The 17,747-nt window shown below is 29.9% G+C and overlaps 3 protein-coding genes across 3 annotated transcripts; 2 read left to right on the top strand and 1 right to left on the bottom strand.

Annotated features, from left to right (window-relative positions):
• Window positions 1-501: 501 nt before the first annotated feature.
• On the bottom strand, window positions 502-4,598 carry LOC143179461 (uncharacterized). The gene is made up of 7 exons (XM_076378707.1): window positions 4,471-4,598; window positions 3,954-4,186; window positions 3,614-3,845; window positions 3,263-3,531; window positions 2,856-3,191; window positions 2,554-2,780; window positions 502-2,346 (listed from the first exon to the last, which is right to left on the bottom strand). The coding sequence occupies exons 2-7, from the start codon at window positions 4,127-4,129 to the stop codon at window positions 2,102-2,104; spliced, it is 1,485 nt and encodes a 494-aa protein (XP_076234822.1). The 5' UTR covers window positions 4,130-4,186; window positions 4,471-4,598; the 3' UTR covers window positions 502-2,101.
• A 1,617-nt stretch (window positions 4,599-6,215) lies between these two features.
• On the top strand, window positions 6,216-9,721 carry LOC143178811 (lipase 3). The gene is made up of 6 exons (XM_076377665.1): window positions 6,216-6,452; window positions 7,202-7,372; window positions 7,646-7,842; window positions 7,977-8,223; window positions 8,592-8,841; window positions 8,915-9,721. Exons 1-6 carry the CDS (start codon window positions 6,411-6,413, stop codon window positions 9,208-9,210), a joined length of 1,203 nt encoding a protein of 400 aa, XP_076233780.1. The 5' UTR covers window positions 6,216-6,410; the 3' UTR covers window positions 9,211-9,721.
• Window positions 9,722-10,639: 918 nt separating this feature from the next.
• Rep (Rab escort protein) lies at window positions 10,640-17,543 on the top strand. Its single transcript, XM_076377664.1, has 11 exons — window positions 10,640-10,880; window positions 10,967-11,033; window positions 12,227-12,421; window positions 12,495-12,678; window positions 13,000-13,237; window positions 13,461-13,683; window positions 13,771-13,977; window positions 14,186-14,310; window positions 14,597-14,757; window positions 14,878-15,054; window positions 15,140-17,543. Exons 1-11 carry the CDS (start codon window positions 10,832-10,834, stop codon window positions 15,305-15,307), a joined length of 1,794 nt encoding a protein of 597 aa, XP_076233779.1. The 5' UTR covers window positions 10,640-10,831; the 3' UTR covers window positions 15,308-17,543.
• The last annotated feature ends 204 nt before the right edge of the window (window positions 17,544-17,747 follow it).

The following is a 17,747-nucleotide window of genomic DNA, read 5'->3' as shown; positions in this document are numbered from 1 at the left end:
CATTCTCTTTATTACATAAACAAAAATCATAAAGTTATTCATAAAAACAATATTAATTTCTTTGCTGTCTATTGTATGCTTGTCCTCAATTTAATTTCTATAGACAAAGATGTTTAGTGAAAAACTGCTTTGCTTTTTATTTTCATATGTGCATATGAATAAGAACATGATGAACACGCAATTTTTCACATAAAGATATCAAAAAGGTTTATGCTTTGACGATGCTGATTTACAACACCTTTAAAAAATTATTACTTGCACATTAATTCAATGCATTTGATAAAATATTCGTTACTCAAGAAACAATTTTTTTGTTTTTGAAATTTTTCAATAAAAATATTAAACTATAATTATTAATGTCTTTAGTAATTAAATTATACCTTAAAACCTCTGAAAAATTTCTAACGCTAATAAAAAAATATGTTAATTACATATATAAATTTTACAATAAAATGAATACTATAACAAAAATAGTTGACACGAAAATTTTTCGAAGAATATTGAAAATAAAAACAGATAAATATAAAACAATTCTCTATATTGCAAATATGAAACAGAAAAGCATCGTCAAGCCTAAACATGTTTAAAACTTGATATATTGGAATGCAAAGTAATAATAAATAACTTACTTGTTGATAAATAATACATTGACGACAATAATATTAATAATAACATAATAATAGCAATAATTGTATTAAATATTACGCAGTGTACGGAACAACTTTTAAATAACTACAACCATAGACAATAATCTTCGTGCGTATCTTCGTCACTCTATTGTTTTTAAATATAGAATATGAACAGCGTATCCCATTTAATTTCATATTCTTCCGCATTATTCTGACTGTTAAAAAGTTACGTAACATTTACGTGTAATGTTTTGCATTTATACGAATATAATTGAAAGTATGTTTCGTAATGTTTTTAAAAATAAAAACATACTCTTTGATATATTTAAATCGGATACTCTGTAACACACACATTCACACATGTACATTCAGCAGAAAACCAAAGTCTGGAAATCATATTTCGAAATTATTAACACTTCTCCATATAAATTTGTACTGAAGTCAATTTTACTTTAATTTTATGTAATATATATTCAATTCGGATTTCAACTTTTAATTTGATATAAATCCTATTTATGTAACATCGTTTAAATAATTCATAATTATTTATTCTGATAATATTATTTATCTTTGAAATATGATATCTTGACTTCCTTATTTTCGTATTTTTTTGTATTTTAATACTTCTCTGTACAAATATCTCTATATAAAATATTTTTTGAGCTGATACAGTATTTCAGCTATCGCCTCTCTTTCCTATTTGTATATATTTATATTCATATGCAACAATACATCCGGCTCGGTTCCTTTTTTCGCACCGTATCAATAAATCGATGATTGAAATTTAGTTTGCAAATAATATATTTTGCTTATTCATACTCTATTACTATGTATGAATAATCAAATTATAGAATTTCACTACAATCATAATCTTATTTTATATATATTATGATGAAAATGACTATCTTTGACAATAGGAATCGATCAAACATACAATATACGAAAACAATTTAACAAACGAGTCTTATAAAAAGCCAAAGAAAAAAAAACAGTGCGTAAAAAGAATTTGGATAATAAAAAGGAGCTCATTGGTATTCTCACTGTTTTGTTCTACCTAAATATACATAACTAGATTTAAAACTACTGTCAGAGCTTCTGGAATTTGTTTTTGTAAAGCCCCATGGACGGATTGTTCGTACCATTATAAATTAGCACGATTCGGACGAGTGTGAGCGTTGGCAAAGGTATTTCAATGAAGGCACGATTTTCTCCAGATTCTAAGGTCACTCCTTGAACCTCGACTATTTTGTTGCTGATACAAATCGAAGAGTATGTATCAATATAGCTACTAAAATAAGTAGAAATTTTATTCAAATATCTGAATATAAATGTTTTATTTATATTTTCTAACATTTAGAGCACAATTTTCTAAATGTTATTTTTTCGCGTGATTTGTGTTAAATTATTTATTATTTAATATTTAAATAATCGAGGTTCTAGGCACTTTTGAAAGAACATTATTTTTCCAATAACTACTGATGACTTTTGCTTAATAAATGCGAATTGAATTGATACAAATTACAACATTGTTCCCCACAAATATTGCACTTCCAAGGATTGCTTTCACTATGACAGCCCTTATGAAGAAAGTACAATGTTTGATCAGGGAAGGTGATTCTGCAATGAGCACATTGAAGTCCACTACTTCGTTGATCGGGTCTCGTCGAACTAGGAGGTTCTCCTCTTGAATGGGGATTTGAATTTGAACTATTGTTACCTATTAAAAAATCAAGCTAACTGTACTTTTAATACGTAAATTAAAATATTAGCACTTAAAAGCTTGAGAATTGCATAATTATAGTTAGTGAAAATAGATAGACTTAAAAATTTAGAATGTATAATGTTAAATATAATATTTAAAAAGTTCAAACTATTTCAACATAATGGTAAGAAAATAATTTATGTAAGAAAATAATAAAATTACCATTGTTATTGTTATTATTGTTATTATTATTTCCAGAGCCAGATGAAAGTTTGCGTCGTAAATCATCTCGTAGCAAAGATTTTAGTGGAGACACCTTTATCAAGGATGGTAATGGAAGATTGCTAGATGTTGCTCCATTCTCCTCTGTTCCATTGCTGTTTGGTTCTTGCTTAATAGGAATAAGTGAAATCGAAGGTGTAATTGTTTCTTCGCTTCCACCAAGGCTCCTTTAAAATGTAGTACAATGTATTAAAATGTGATATAACAGAAACTAATATTGCTTTTAAATATATATCTTGTACCTATGAATGCCACTACTGTTGATAGGTAACTGATGGTGGCTACTGCTTGGAGCATTACTGTTACTATCGGCGCTCTGTGGACTATTTGGACTATCTCCATTAAGAGGTGCAGGACTTGGATTCCTCTGACTTGCAGCTTGTTCAGAATACGGAATAGATATTTCTATATGAGGTGTTAAGAAGTGCATTGGTGGAGTTGCATTATCTGCCGATCGATTTCCAGTACTGTCCCCGCTATCTGAAAGAGGAGCAGAAGGCATAGCTTCTCCTGGAGTACAGCTGTTCATTAAAGAACTTGAACTATTTGGTCCTGGATTATCCAGATCTATTCCATGCCTGAAATAATAATTATTAAGTTAAGTAAATAAATAAAATTACTGATATTTATCTATTATTAAAATATTAACCTGTTAAAAAAATGTAACCTGAGGCACTTCATAGTCGCTGCACGGTAATTGCACAAAGGACAAGATTTGACCATATCATGTTGACCAACATGTTCATTTTGGAAGTGGGCTCTCATTGCAATTTGTCTTTGGAAACCTCGGTTACAGATTGGACAGTGATATGGCAGAGTCTTAGAGTGAGTTGTAAAATGTTCTGCCAAATGATCTTTACGAAAAAATCTCTTCTGACACACACGACATTCATATGGTTTCACACCAGTGTGTCTCATCTACAAACAAGTTCATTCTCCTTCGTAACTTTGACTTTGAAAATTCTTTCACTTATATATTTAATTAATTCATAATTTATACCTTATGCCGCCTCATGTTAGCTCCATTAGAAAATTTCATATTGCAAACATCGCATTCGAACATTTTTCTGTGAGAACGAATTCCAGAATGAGTTTCTTCTCCATCTCCATCATTTTCTGTTGCTTCTATGTTCTCTGTGCTCTCTCCCGGTTCAGCATTGGCCAGACACTGGTCCTGATGAGCGCAGAATGCTGTCTTATTTATAGTCTCATAGTTTTCACACCTTTCACACCTGTCCACACGTTATGGATCCTTTGATACGCTATTTAAGACTTTGATTATCTAAACGTTTATTAAAACTCTTCGAATGCAAACTATCAATTACAAGAAGACGACAGACCTAAAAGCAGGAACAGCACCATCGCCGCTATCATAATTAGTATTCAACGCAGCTTCATTGTCAGGATCCAGATTCTCTTCTTCTCTTGGATTAGAAGACTCTCCAACGTCTGCATGCGAACAGGAATGGGAATCTACCTCGTTTTCCCCGCCGCCGGCATCAACCCCATCTGACATGATATCGAGCCCTCCAGACACTGTGTTGTTGAACCTGCACCATTCGTTGTTGATTACCTACAGTATTGCAGAAAAGTGTATCAACTTGGAGTCATTTTTCTTCCACTGTAAACTCTCATTTATGGCAATCCTAATGTTTTATGCTTGATTAACTTGTTATAATACATGTTCAATACTGAAAAATGTTTACAGGGGTACAACATATAGCATATATTAATTGAGGGTTACTATTAACAACAATCAAGTTAACGAACACCAGATAAAATATTGAGAAATGTTTAGGGGAAACGGTGAAAACAAATGAATTGGATGATTAACTTTCGAAAAATTTGGATGTTTACCTGTCAGTTTCGATCGAGGGTTTGAGGATGACGAGACGATTAACCAATCCTAAGAGAAAGAGAAAGAAAGACAGAGAGAAAAAGAGGGGGAGGCTACTAGGACATGGAGTGAGAGAGATTCCGGTAAAGCGCAATGCCAGAGTACACTGCACTTTGTCCCAGTTTCGGGGGAATCCGTCACTGGTGACGTAGTTTTCCGCCGATCTGGCTAGACTCGTCACCGTATGGTCGACATCATTTTATGAGAAAGAGGAAGCTAAAGTTCCTTCTCGTCTTTTTTGTTCAAATCACGCGAGACCGACCATCTCCACTTTTACGTCCCTTTAATTTGTTTTTCGCACAAAAATGCACACAACACTTTTGCGAACCACTGCACGCTATTCTTTTACTGCCTCCCTCCACACGATCGATTAATCGAAATTATCGATCTCACGATATTCGAGTACGCAGAATTTTCGATCTATCAAATCGGTATCATTTGTCGATTTTTATGCATCACTTTACATAGTTATTGTTCGAAAATACACATATACTTATCAATATACAGTAGACGTATTATTAAAATGTAAATATAGATTATTTAATAACTATACTCATGCATTTTTAATTTGTTGAATATCTTTAGTGACGTATAAAAACGAAGAATGCAACAACGTCAACGCAATGAGTTCTTCAAAATGCAACGAAGGTATTAGTTACCAAGAATAAAGACATTTAAATAATAATTTTGTGGAGAAGTTGGGAATATAATTTTTATATTTTTATGTTAGTCTTTTAAGGCAATATTGTTGTAAGCTCAATTTCGTATCAAATCAAAATTATAGTAATGAAAAATATGTTACGTTTCAATCGTAATAGATTTTGCATTTCTTAATTAAAGTAGTATGTGCATATTTTCTATCATAAGACATAAATACAGCTTACATCATTCATATGCTTCAACAAAGAATAATAGAATTGCAGTTTTTGAATTTCAAATTATCGAAGGAATATGGCTCTTAAAATTAATAGCCATATTATCGCATTTTCCGGAGTATTATGACTTTTGAGTTATCTTATTATTGTAGTAAATGTGCGACGTGTAACACATCACTTTGAATATTTACTCCTAGAAGATAGCAAAACAAAATTTAATGTGCAATATTACACAGTGATTTTATGATATTTTATTATTCATATATTATAAAATTTGAAAAATTCGATTAAGAAATATTTGCACAATAGACCAATTTATAATTCTTAACATTTTATTGGAAATATTCAAACTATAAAACTTGTTTCATTCTCACATTTAAATATAGAATAGTCTTCATGAGTTCAGGTAATCTTTTTCAATTTAAACTAATTTCAATTATTTCAAACTTTATTTCAATAAATCAATATTTTACCATAGAAATATATATATTTTTCAGTCATACGATCTCAAGACATTATATATATAATAATGATGCATTACTATACAATTTCATTAGAGTATAAGAACACATACATATTTATTAGCTGAATGCTTTCCTGTGTCATCATTATTTTTATATCTATAATTATTTTAAAAGTAAAGGAAATTAGCGGTGTCGTATGAATAATTAGCGTTTATTGAATTGATACGCATGCGCGTGTATCACCTTTGTCCGCTATAGCTACATGCGACAGTGTGGCGCATTGAATCGTTGTGAACGTGTTGGGATTCGTTCTAACAGAGTCGTATCTCGAAGGATTGAACGCGCGAAATCATTTCGATATTTCTCGATCTTTCGAGGTGCACGGATTACGGTATCCAACCTTGGGAAACCCTTTCTCGGTATTCGCTTAATCTATTCGTAGAAAAAAACAGAGTTAAAGATAAACGAAAATAGCAAAAGGAAAACGGAGTGACTCTTGGTGAAAGTTAGACGATATTTCTCCGTCACGGAAATCAGCTTCTTTCGTCAGTTGCTCGTATAATGAGCGCAGCAGCCAATCAGGATGAAACTCACATGACAACAGTGAGTTCCTTTCCGTTTTGTTTTATTTGCCAATTTGTTTGTAATTGCGACTTTCCGCAGTACAAAAGTCACTTTGTACCTCCTTGAAACGTTCGTATGGGTTGGTCAATTTATCAAACGTTTCAAACACTTCACTGTCTTATGTTATTTGTCTATCATTCCAAATTTAAACATTAATTCATTTTAGTACAGTGAGAAAAAATTTTGAGAATAAAACGACATTCTCAAGAGATGTAGTTCTGGGAATATTCCAAAATATGAATATAATAATTTTTCATTATTTTCAGTAATTTACAAATGACAATGTTTATAAAGGTGGTTTACTTAAGGGGAAAACAGTCAATAGGGTAAATGGCAACCCTTCATTTGCTTATAATTTGCTTACAGTTCATTTGACAGTAAATGACATTTGTTTAAAATATCATTTTCTTATGATGTATATCTTACGAGATATAATGATAATTATTTTCCTTATTTGTAGCATAACTTAAAGTGTTATGTTAGCATAACTTAAAACATTTTTGAAACACTCATGTTTTTGTTAAAGTTTCTCAATATAAAATGCATTATTGAATCTACTTTAAACTTAAATCATAGTTCTAGAATATCCAATTGGTATAATTAAGACTATTTTCAATAGTTTTAAAAAAATTGCCTTATATTTAAGTGGATTATCCTATACTTCGCATATTTATATTATTGATAATAATAATAATCATAATAATGTTAAAAATTTGTTTGAATTTTAGCCAGAACTAATAGAGGCTCATGGTTATATATCAGAAACTCATCACGTTTGGACAGAGGATGGATATCGTTTAGATGTACATAGAGTTCTTCCAAAAGTAAATGATAATTCGTGTATTAACTTGTGCGAAGACAATATAGAGAATATCCAGGATGATAGGAAAGAAAAACAGGTAAGTGAATTGTTATGATCATTAATAAAAGCAACATCCAAGTCAAAATATGATAGAAGATGTGATGTAGCAATTTGTAACAAAGTATTTGTTAAAACAGAGTGAGATGTTAAAACAATCACTTTGTCTTGTAATAACATCATTATCTTCAGAAAAATGAGCCAAACAACAATTATCTAATCTCAATTGGAATCTCTGCTAATTAAGATTTTATACAAAATAAGATAAGTGCTTTATGTATAGAATGCAAATCATAAGTAGCACAATGTATAGGGCCAGATACCAGTCCTCATTCATCATGGACTACTCTCAAGTTCTGCTGATTGGGTATTATTAGGCCCAAAAAAGGCTTTAGCATATCTCTTATGTGATAATGATTATGATGTTTGGCTGGGAAATGCTAGAGGTAATGCATACTCTAAAAAACATAAACAGTATACAACCAGAGACAGAGAATTTTGGGATTTCAGGTAATTTAAAATTGAAAACTTGTTACACATAATAATATGTATATAAATACAAGCAAATGTAAAATTGATAAATAAAAATTTTAAAAATTACATTAGCTTCAATTAGCAGGTAAATAATTACACTAATCTTTTAGTTGGCATGAAATTGGTTACTATGATTTACCAGCAACAATAGACTATATTTTAGAGCAAACTGGACACACTGAGCTCTATTATGTGGGTTATAGTCAAGGTACAACTGCATTTTATGTTATGGCCAGTGAAAGACCCGAATATAATAGAAAGATTAAGGGAATGGTCAGTTTAGCACCAATAGCATTCCTTTCGAATCAGAGGAGTCCTTTACTTAAATTCATTGTTCATTTTTGTGGATTAATGGAGGTATATTTTTAATATATGCAATAATCTTTGACAATGATCAGAGGTGGTCAACTTGCAATGAATTTCAATTAGATTATTAACAGAGTTTTAACAAAATTTAATTCTAATAATGAAATAAATATAAATAATGCCTTCATATGTTAAAGTATACAAATATCTTATGTTTATTTTCACTCTTATTTATATTAAATAGTTTTGTTCCCCAGTAAACTATTTCCTTTGCATAATATCAAGACTGAAGAATTTTTTTTATCTGCTTTTTAAAGTATAAAAAATTGACATAGCAGTAATAATAGATAAAATCCACCTCTGTTCAGAGAATTTTTCAATATCTCTAATTGATAGATGCTATAATGAATATGTTTCAGTGGGGATCCTCTTATTGCAATGTACATCAATGGTTCCCCCGCAATAGGTTACAGGCACGAGCTTTAGGTACAATAATTAGAAATGCTCCAGGTAGCCTTACAAAAGGTTTTTGTGTATGCTGGTTCTACTTGATCGCAGGATTTGGTAGTGATCAGTTAGATAAATCTATGTTACCATTAATATTGGGTCACTTTCCAGCTGGTGCTTCTGCTAAACAAATTATTCACTACAGTCAAAGTATATTATCAGGTACTCCATTAGTTTTATTATACTATTTTAAGTATTATTTATATTTTCATTCTTTTTCTTTTCTTGTTAACAGGATCATTTAGAAAATTTGATTATGGTGCATTTGAAAATTTAAAAATTTATGGGTCAACCCAACCACCAAAATATGATCTTGAAAGAGTGAAAATACCAATTGCATTATTTTATAGTGAAAATGATTTTTTGACAGATCCTACAGATGTAAAAAAACTTGTTGATAAGTTACCGAATGTTATAGAAACACGAAAAATTGAGTACTCAAAATTTAATCATATTGATTATTTATGGGGTAGAGATGCCAGAACCATTCTTTATAGTAGCGTTTTGGCAGCATTAAAGAAGTTTAGATAAAAAAAAGCTCTTCCCAAGCTAATTATTTATTAACTTGTAAATAATCAATACTATTACACTATACAAAGCTACATTCTTCTGTAATTCAAGGAACTGAGTTTTAACTGAGTATTATACTATTTAAAACTTTTTAATTCTTTTTTCATAGTTTATTATAATAATCACAAATCAAAAATAATATATATAGAAAATCTTACGTTATATCACATCATTTTTTTTTACGGACTAAAGATTCTCTCTGAAAATTATTTCCATTGTTTTTTAAATGGAATCTCAAATATACAAGTCAGCTTTTAATCTTTTATGTATACATTACATAAAACATTGACGTACTATTGACAGTATTTCTTAAAAGAAATTAAAAAATTGTAGAACTGCCTTATCAGCTGTAGCTTTCATAGCTGCCTTCAAAATTTTGATGTAAATAAGTGTAATGTATGAAAACTATTTTTATAATTAATTTAATCATAGCACCATCCTTTCCATTACTAAATTTGTAATGATATAAAAATAAAATGAATAAATTTGTAAAAAAAAAATATCATGTTATTCTTTTTACGTTGATCATATATAGTTACATAAATAAGTTCTCGTATGAATTGAAAAACGTATAGAATATGTATGCATGTTGCACACATACACACTGTATATACATACATTTACTGAGAATTAATCATTTAAACTACGCGCTCGACTCTGACCCACTATTGAATTACGAAACTGCGATAAAAAATTATCCTGACTCACACGGATGTTACGAAACTAAGAATATACTAAATATAAAAGAGAATCACTCCTTTACGATTATTACAATACTAATACGACAAATAGAATAGTACTCCTGCTCTTAAGATATTAATGTAGGGAAAAAAGGAAAAATTCTAAGCAATGAATTCATTTAAAATCCTAAAAATAAGTGTCTTCTAAATTATACTTCCTTTTTTTACAAATTTCATCTTACTTCTGTTTCTGTACGATGTTCGACCAGAAAAGCTTGATGTTTGACGATTCCTCTATTTTTCCCGTTTCCAATTGCGCAAACTCGCCAGAAATCTAGGAATTATAGACATACCAATTTTTCCCAATCGAATTATGAAACTGTTCAAACTATTTTTCATTTTTGCGCTTAGGATGTTGAGGGTTCGAAAGTTATACACTCATATCGTCACATGGCTATCGAATTATAATTATAATCTAAAAACGTAATAGCAGTAGTTCTGTAAGTGGCCACATTACTTGGCATGGCGATAATGCAGCAACGCGTTCGATGTTGATGTTGGATCTCTACATCATAGACGTATTTTTCGGTGTAAAATACCAATAGCTGGTGTGGTTAGTTGGCTAGTGTGTTGTCTTTTGAAACCGAATCTCGACGAATCAGCGTTGAGCTCGATCGCGAGGTAGGGCGTCCTGGTCTGTCAAACTGAGTTCCAAGGGTGCCGTGAAATAGTGAAAGTTCGGAGCGAAAGCGAAACAACGGGAGTGGCCATTCGTTCAGCCTAATCGAGGGAATTCGATAGAAATGAATTGATCCCCTTGATTGTTCCCTCACGGAGTAGTATCGAGGCTACTTGTGTCCGAAATTCTTTATATTCTGTCGTAGCATTTGCAACTCGAAGCCATGGAAGACGATCTGCCGACTGAGTACGATGTCATCGTTGTGGGGACAGGTATTGATTTTTGACACTATATGCCCAATTTACTTTTCTTTATCGTTTCATTTTAATAAAATTAATCGTCTGTTAATTTTTTCCAGGTATGACGGAGTCTATCGTCGCTGCAGCTGCAAGCAGAATCGGTAAAAAGGTTCTTCACCTAGACAGGTATGTCGGATTCTTCTATCTCCCCCTACATCTCTCCCCCCTCCTTTCTTTGACTTTTTATTTTAATTCTTTTTTTTTACCACGTATCTTGCACTTTTTATATTCTGTTGAAAGGTATGTGATAATATTTTTTGAGTATACGAGATGCTTTTTATTTAGTAACTATAATTATAAATTTTGCATGTAGAAAAATATCACTTATGGTAATTTAACTGTGAAAGTTAGATTCTATAAATGTAATGACATTCTTATCTGCTAATTACAGATGTTGAGAAAGAATATTAAAATGTATGAATAAACATACCTAAGAAACGAATATTTTATTCTATATTGAAAAATATGGACATACACTTTTTGATGTATTTATTGCGTAGATATAATGTTATTTCATGTATAGTATTCCTTTTTGTTTTTATATTGTTGAGGAATACTTAGAATAGAAAAATAATTATATATTGTTTATTATATAAAATACTGTGTATGTAACGTTTAATGTTGTACTTTCATCTTTTGTTTTTTTCTGTTTGAAACATCTTCATTTAAGTACAACTATTTCATTAACTAAGTATATAAAATTATTATTAATTTTGTTGACCCTTTAGTTAAGTAATTATTAATAAAAAGTTTCATATTTTGATAGTAAAGAAAATATTACATATGTATAAGTATCTATATCATAGAATTAATGGATTATACTAATATAAATACATTATTTGAATATATGTGGTATTTACATTCAATGTCAGTTACAATTTTGTATGCTGTATAAAATTTTAAGAATTGTTAGTGAAAATAGCAATATATGTGATATGTAGAGAATAGCAATATAATATATTAAATCAAAGAATACAATTATATATTCAGTGAAAGTTTTGCTTTCTCTTGAACCCTTTGAGTGCTTATTTAAAAAAGAGTGTGTAGTAAAAACAAGATTTATCTATTTTATGATTTATATTACTTATATTTATTGCAAATATATTAAAGTGTATCTTTATTTTTGTTATTTCTAAGTATATTTTGTATTTTATACTTACTTTTTAGTTGGTCATTTATTCATTTTTTAAATGAACATAAGGATTAAACACCAGAAAAGTTAAAGATAATTTTACTCAAACTTTGAGTTAATAATAAAATTAAATAAGTTTCATGATACATTTGTTGATGTTAAACTTGATTAAGACATTATTTTGTAGCAATGAATATTATGGTGGCCTATGGGCAACATTTAACTTTGATGGCCTGCAAAAGTGGATAGAGGATTTAAAATCTTCTAAAGATAATATTAAGGATGTATCTGAAATAGATTTACAACCTGATGAGAAGTTTTTGAAAGCTAGTGATCAATATTCAACTGTTGAAAATATTGAAGAAACTTGGTATATTTCAAAGTGAGTTTTTCATTTACAATGTTTTTTGTAATTTTATGTATAATGCATAAATGTAAGCATATTTTTATCACAGCGAGGCTGATCTACCTGTGGTTTCTTCAAAAGATACTCAGACTGATAGCATTGGAGATGGAAGTGGTAGTGGTGATGAGAAACCAGATGATGATAAAGTTGAAAAGAAAGAGAATGTGAAGCAATGGAGTATAGACCGTATAAGAAAGGAATATAGAAAATTTAATATTGATTTAGCGCCAAAGGTATAATAAATATGGAAAAGTCAATGTAATATATTTCCATTCAATATGTGGATTTTATGCTAAGTAGATAAGAATTTTTATGAAATTCAGAAAATTAAACTCAGTAAATGATAATATGATACATCAACTTCTTCATTTTTTACATTAATATCTTAATGATTAAACTACAGAATTTTGTACAAATTCAAATTTTCATAAAATGTATTTCATGAAATGTATTTAAGTTTAGTGTATTCATCATCAGAATTTAATATTGAATTTTATGAAACCTTAAATGATAATAGAATGAAAATTGATAGGAATCTTATTTGTCTGTGGTAGTTGCTATTTGCACGAGGAGAACTGGTTGAACTACTGATCTCAAGTAATATTTCTCGTTATGCCGAATTTCGATCAGTTTCTCGAGTTGCCACATTTATGTTTGGAAAATTGAAACGAGTACCGTGCTCGAGAGAAGATATATTTAAAGATAAAAGTGTCAAATTCGAAGAAAAAAGAATGCTTCTAAAGCTACTCACTTCTTGTATGGTACAAGGTGCTGATAGTCCAGAATTTCAGGGTAATTACTCTTTTTATTTATTTGTCAAAAATTGAAAATCATTGAAATTATCTTTTACTTTATGGAAGAAGAGTACTCATAAATATATTTAAAATAAACGAAACTATTTCGATTCATGTTAATTATATAGACCAATTATCGTAAACGGTAGAATTAAATTAATTCTATATTATAATTTCATAATCTTATTCTATGTTTCTAAATAAATTATACCTATTAATAGAATTTCAGGACAAGACATTCTTAGAGTATCTGCAGTCGAAGAACTTAACACCAATGGTGCAGTATTATATTTCTCAAGCAATTGCAATGGCCACTGATAATACTTCTTGTAGGGATGGTGTAAATCGCACGTCGCATTTTCTCAATAGCATTGGACGATATGGAAATACACCTTTCCTTTGGCCTATGTATGGAAGTGGAGAACTGCCTCAATGCTTTTGCAGGTAAAATCATTTTTAGTAACGTTTAATTATTTTGTTAAAATAATACTAAAAGTATCATAAACTAAAATCGACTATTGTTCTTCACAGATTATGTGCAGTATTTGGTGGAGTATACTGCTTGAAAAGGCAACTTGATGGCATAGTAATAGATGATCACAAATGTAAAGCTATCATTAGTGGTAAACAAAGATTAACTTTGGAACACTTGGTTGTTGGTCAGGGTCATTTGCCACCAGAAATTGTTGCCTCTGAAGGAGAGCAACGGATATCACGTGGAATTTTCATTACGGACAGGTAATTATTTCAGAGGAAAGAATTGAATTTTGTATCTTTCTATTCTATAATTTTAATTACTTTTTTAAAAATCTTACTAATAGTTATTATTATAATTTAAAAATATAAACTCAGATTAATATCAACATAGAATGAAATATGTTAACTTATTGAATCCTAAATTGAAGAAATGAATATTTATTACTAATTTGGTTGTGGATTGTTATAGGTCAATTATGCAAGGTGAAAAGGAGAATTTGACACTTTTATATTATCCCCCAGAAGAAGCTGGTCAGGAAGCTGTTACAGTGATTGAACTGGGACCATCTACAAATGCTTGTCCTCAAGGACTGTGTATGTAAATTTAAATAACTTCAAGAATTGTCCCATTCATATACATGTATATCCAGAGGGTTCGGTTACAGGTAGAGGGAAACTTAAGAGAACCTTTAATATCAAAATGAAACAAATTAAGAATAACGAAGTTGCGTTTTACTTTGAGTCTAGAATCATCTTTTATGTTTTTCTCTCCTTGCAGCCGAACTTTCTTTACATATACATACATACGTACATACATATATCTATAAGTATTAAGTTTAATGTTTAAAAATGGATTAATTGATTAACTCACTTTAAATAGTTATGGTCCATATGACGTGCAAACGAACGACAAACGCAAAAGAAGATTTGGCCTATGTCGTCAATAAATTTTTAAAAGCGGAACCATTCGATCCATCAGTCATTCGGTCATCTATTCATAGTCATACACAAACTGTTTCTCCGGAGAAGAGACATCTTCAGGTATTATTTTTCTTAGTTACTTTTTTATTATATACTGAAGTAATTTAAGATCAAATAAACTTGCATAAAGAAATTGTGTTAACATTGAAATTAAGAAATTACGAAGAAATGTATTTATAGGAAGGTGGCGAAGAGGATAAAGAAGAGACTGCAGAGAATCTGAAGCCACAAGTTTTATGGTCATTGTACTTAAATTTACCTGCAAGTGACATTAAATTAAATGAATCTGCACCTAGTAATCTTCATTTGTGTTCTGGTCCAGATTTAGAACTCGATTTCGATTTCGCAGTCAATCAGGTGAGTTTATACATAATACTATTTCGTAACTTTCAAATGTACAATTTTCAGTTCATTATTGTAAAAAAAATTATAATTTTTCAAGGCACAAAGCATTTTCAAAACAATGTATCCTGATGAGGAATTCCTTCCACGAGCACCAGATCCAGAAGAAATCGTGATCGAAGGTGAAGAGGCGCCAGGACCGAAATTTGAGGGAGATATAGAGGCTGAAGAAAAACAGGATGTTGAGAAGGCCGAAAAAGAAGAATAAAATAGTCTTTTTTCGTCTTTTCATCTTGGTAACACGGGCCAGCTCCCTTAGCCGCACACCTCTTTCTATCCAAAGTTACAAGCGCCTCCTTACGTTTGAAAGTTGGGTAATTTTTATCCGAACAATTGACGAACGAATTTTTACGAAATAGAAATGTCCTCAGTCATGTCCGTAAATAGTGCTAGATATTCAATAAAGCGATCTTTATTTAAATGGTTATTTAAATAAGTATCTAAAGATAAAATATGTTTATTTATTTTGTGATAACTATATGTAAAATATTATTTTGTCTGGCACTCTTTGTAGACGGAACTGTTTATTCGAAGAAAAAAGAAAATTTTATTTCGTTTGAATGATTGTCGAAATAAAACACGTTAAAAATTGTTCGTGAATTTTCGAATAAAATATCGATCAACTGGCGCTCAAGTCTGCGTTACATACACTCGCTCTTTTAATGAATTACGGACCGGCCAGCCGAAAGCATTCGTTTTTCCTTGTGTTTTTCTGGTCAAATACATTTTTTTTTTTTTTTTTTTTTCTTTTTGAAGATTAAGTCTCGAGGAAATGAAGTGTAGTTTTATGATAACCCGTAGAAGAGACGTGGGAGGATTAAATCATTACCGAATATAAGATTTATTATATGGAATCATTTTTTATAACTAATTCTCTATCAAACTTAAATCAAACTTAAAATCTGACTACAATCTGAATCAATGAATGTGTAAATAATTAGATGATTCATGTAAGTAATCGGTATCTAGCTTAATTGAAATAATTGAGGCCTACTTGACACCAGTTATATTTATACATATAACTAGTATAACTCTTACTGACTTTATTGGCCGTAACAGCTTCTTGCTAGGGATATAATGACACTTGTACATCGTTCCACGTTTCTCTACTATATTTATAATATTAATAAATATTGTCACGTCTTTTATCTGATCGTTGATACGTATACATGATTAGTGTATTTATTACGTACTGTATTGCATAGCATAGTTTACTCATTATACATTGTTAGCATAAGAACAAATTTAGACTGTGAGAAATCAATCGTTCCTCGACTGTTTATTTATTTTCCTTTTTTTCTTCTACTTGTTATGCTTCATTTTCATTTATTTTCATTGCTTTTAATATTATCTGTTATTTAAATTTTTATTGGATTTAATTGTTTCTCAATTGTATTTGTATTACAATTATTCTAAAAGAAATCAGAGATTTGAGGCTTTCGGGGTCCGGAGTTCATGCAGTTGTTATCGTTAGAGACATCAGTATCTACGTCGTGTTTCTTAAGAAACATATCACAAGATGTTATCAATACTGTAGCTGATCTTATCAGCAATCAAGTCTCAGTAATACTTACTATCATTTGTTCTTTGAGTGCAATTACACAAAATGCTGATAACATATTGAGATATATTCATTAAAAGACTTAACTTCGCCTCGGAAGCCTTAAGCGATAACAATTTTTAAATATATTTATTAGTTTTATTCTATTGTTATTACATTTATATACATCAATTTTATGTAGTTGATTTTACTTATAACTATTGATTGTTTATTGAATTTTGTTTTATTACTTTATTCGTCTTTCTTTACCTTACACTTCTTTTTACTTAAAGTACATTCCGATTATGTAACCATCTTTTTAATATTTATACGGTATTTCAGTAAAAGAAAAAAAGAAGGAAATGCTATCGGTTGGTTTTGCTCGTATATTATGAAAATTTTTAGACACATTGATCGTAGAACGGCTTGAATGTCAGAACTGATAATCTTTTCTCGCCGTTACTGCTTCGATGTGCGCGCATTTATTTGCATTTAACTGATAATACGCCGTACTCAGCATTGAAATACAGTAAACTGATACAAATCTAAATATAATAATTTATTTTACCAAACATTATTCCTATAAAACGTTTTATTACTCAAATTCGGAAAGGATGTGTTCATCATTCTTTCATAACTTAATCATATCCTGTTACTTACTAGTTATCAAAAAAAACTGATTGTACAATCATTTACGCAGTATTTTACTCAGGAATGAAAGATAATCCTTTCAGAATTAATGGTTTTCTTTTCGGTCATCAATTCATAAGTAAAAGATTTTCAAACTTATGTTTCACTGATATTATTTGTATCACTATTATAAAATTTTATTCATTTTGTGATCAATTAGTACGTACTATATATAATAATTTGAAAATTATTTCGTATTATTGATTTGTTACTCATGAATAATGTAATAAAGCACAATATTCTTATCTTATTGCTTTTGCACTGTATAGATTATATTATTTTGTATTATTTTTACTATTTAAAATCACGTTTTAATAAACAAATATTATTGAAATTTTATATAAGTGGAGTTATTATTTATTATTATTGGATTTCTTTATACAATTTCTAATAAACAAGTATGTTTTTAAATCCTTCA

The sequence above is a fragment of the Calliopsis andreniformis genome, chromosome 5 (assembly GCF_051401765.1).
Source record: "Calliopsis andreniformis isolate RMS-2024a chromosome 5, iyCalAndr_principal, whole genome shotgun sequence".
In the NCBI taxonomy this organism is placed as follows: domain Eukaryota; kingdom Metazoa; phylum Arthropoda; class Insecta; order Hymenoptera; family Andrenidae; genus Calliopsis; species Calliopsis andreniformis.
Note: the sequence above shows the minus strand (reverse complement) of the source record. Positions and strands in the feature narration are given on the sequence as shown.

Coding starts and splice junctions, on each gene's coding strand:
- LOC143179461 (XM_076378707.1), bottom strand. CDS start 4,129: ATGTCAGATGGGGTTGATGCCGGCGGCGGGGAAAACGAGGTAGATTCC. Junction 3,192..3,262: donor AGGTTACATTTTTTTAACAG/GTTAATATTTTA, acceptor TTATTATTTCAG/GCATGGAATAGATCTGGATA. Junction 2,347..2,553: donor CAATAATAACAATAACAATG/GTAATTTTATTA, acceptor ATTTTTTAATAG/GTAACAATAGTTCAAATTCA.
- LOC143178811 (XM_076377665.1), top strand. CDS start 6,411: ATGAGCGCAGCAGCCAATCAGGATGAAACTCACATGACAACA. Junction 6,453..7,201: donor ATGAAACTCACATGACAACA/GTGAGTTCCTTT, acceptor TTTGAATTTTAG/CCAGAACTAATAGAGGCTCA. Junction 8,842..8,914: donor CAGTCAAAGTATATTATCAG/GTACTCCATTAG, acceptor TCTTGTTAACAG/GATCATTTAGAAAATTTGAT.
- Rep (XM_076377664.1), top strand. CDS start 10,832: ATGGAAGACGATCTGCCGACTGAGTACGATGTCATCGTTGTGGGGACA. Junction 10,881..10,966: donor TGTCATCGTTGTGGGGACAG/GTATTGATTTTT, acceptor AATTTTTTCCAG/GTATGACGGAGTCTATCGTC. Junction 13,238..13,460: donor TGATAGTCCAGAATTTCAGG/GTAATTACTCTT, acceptor ACCTATTAATAG/AATTTCAGGACAAGACATTC.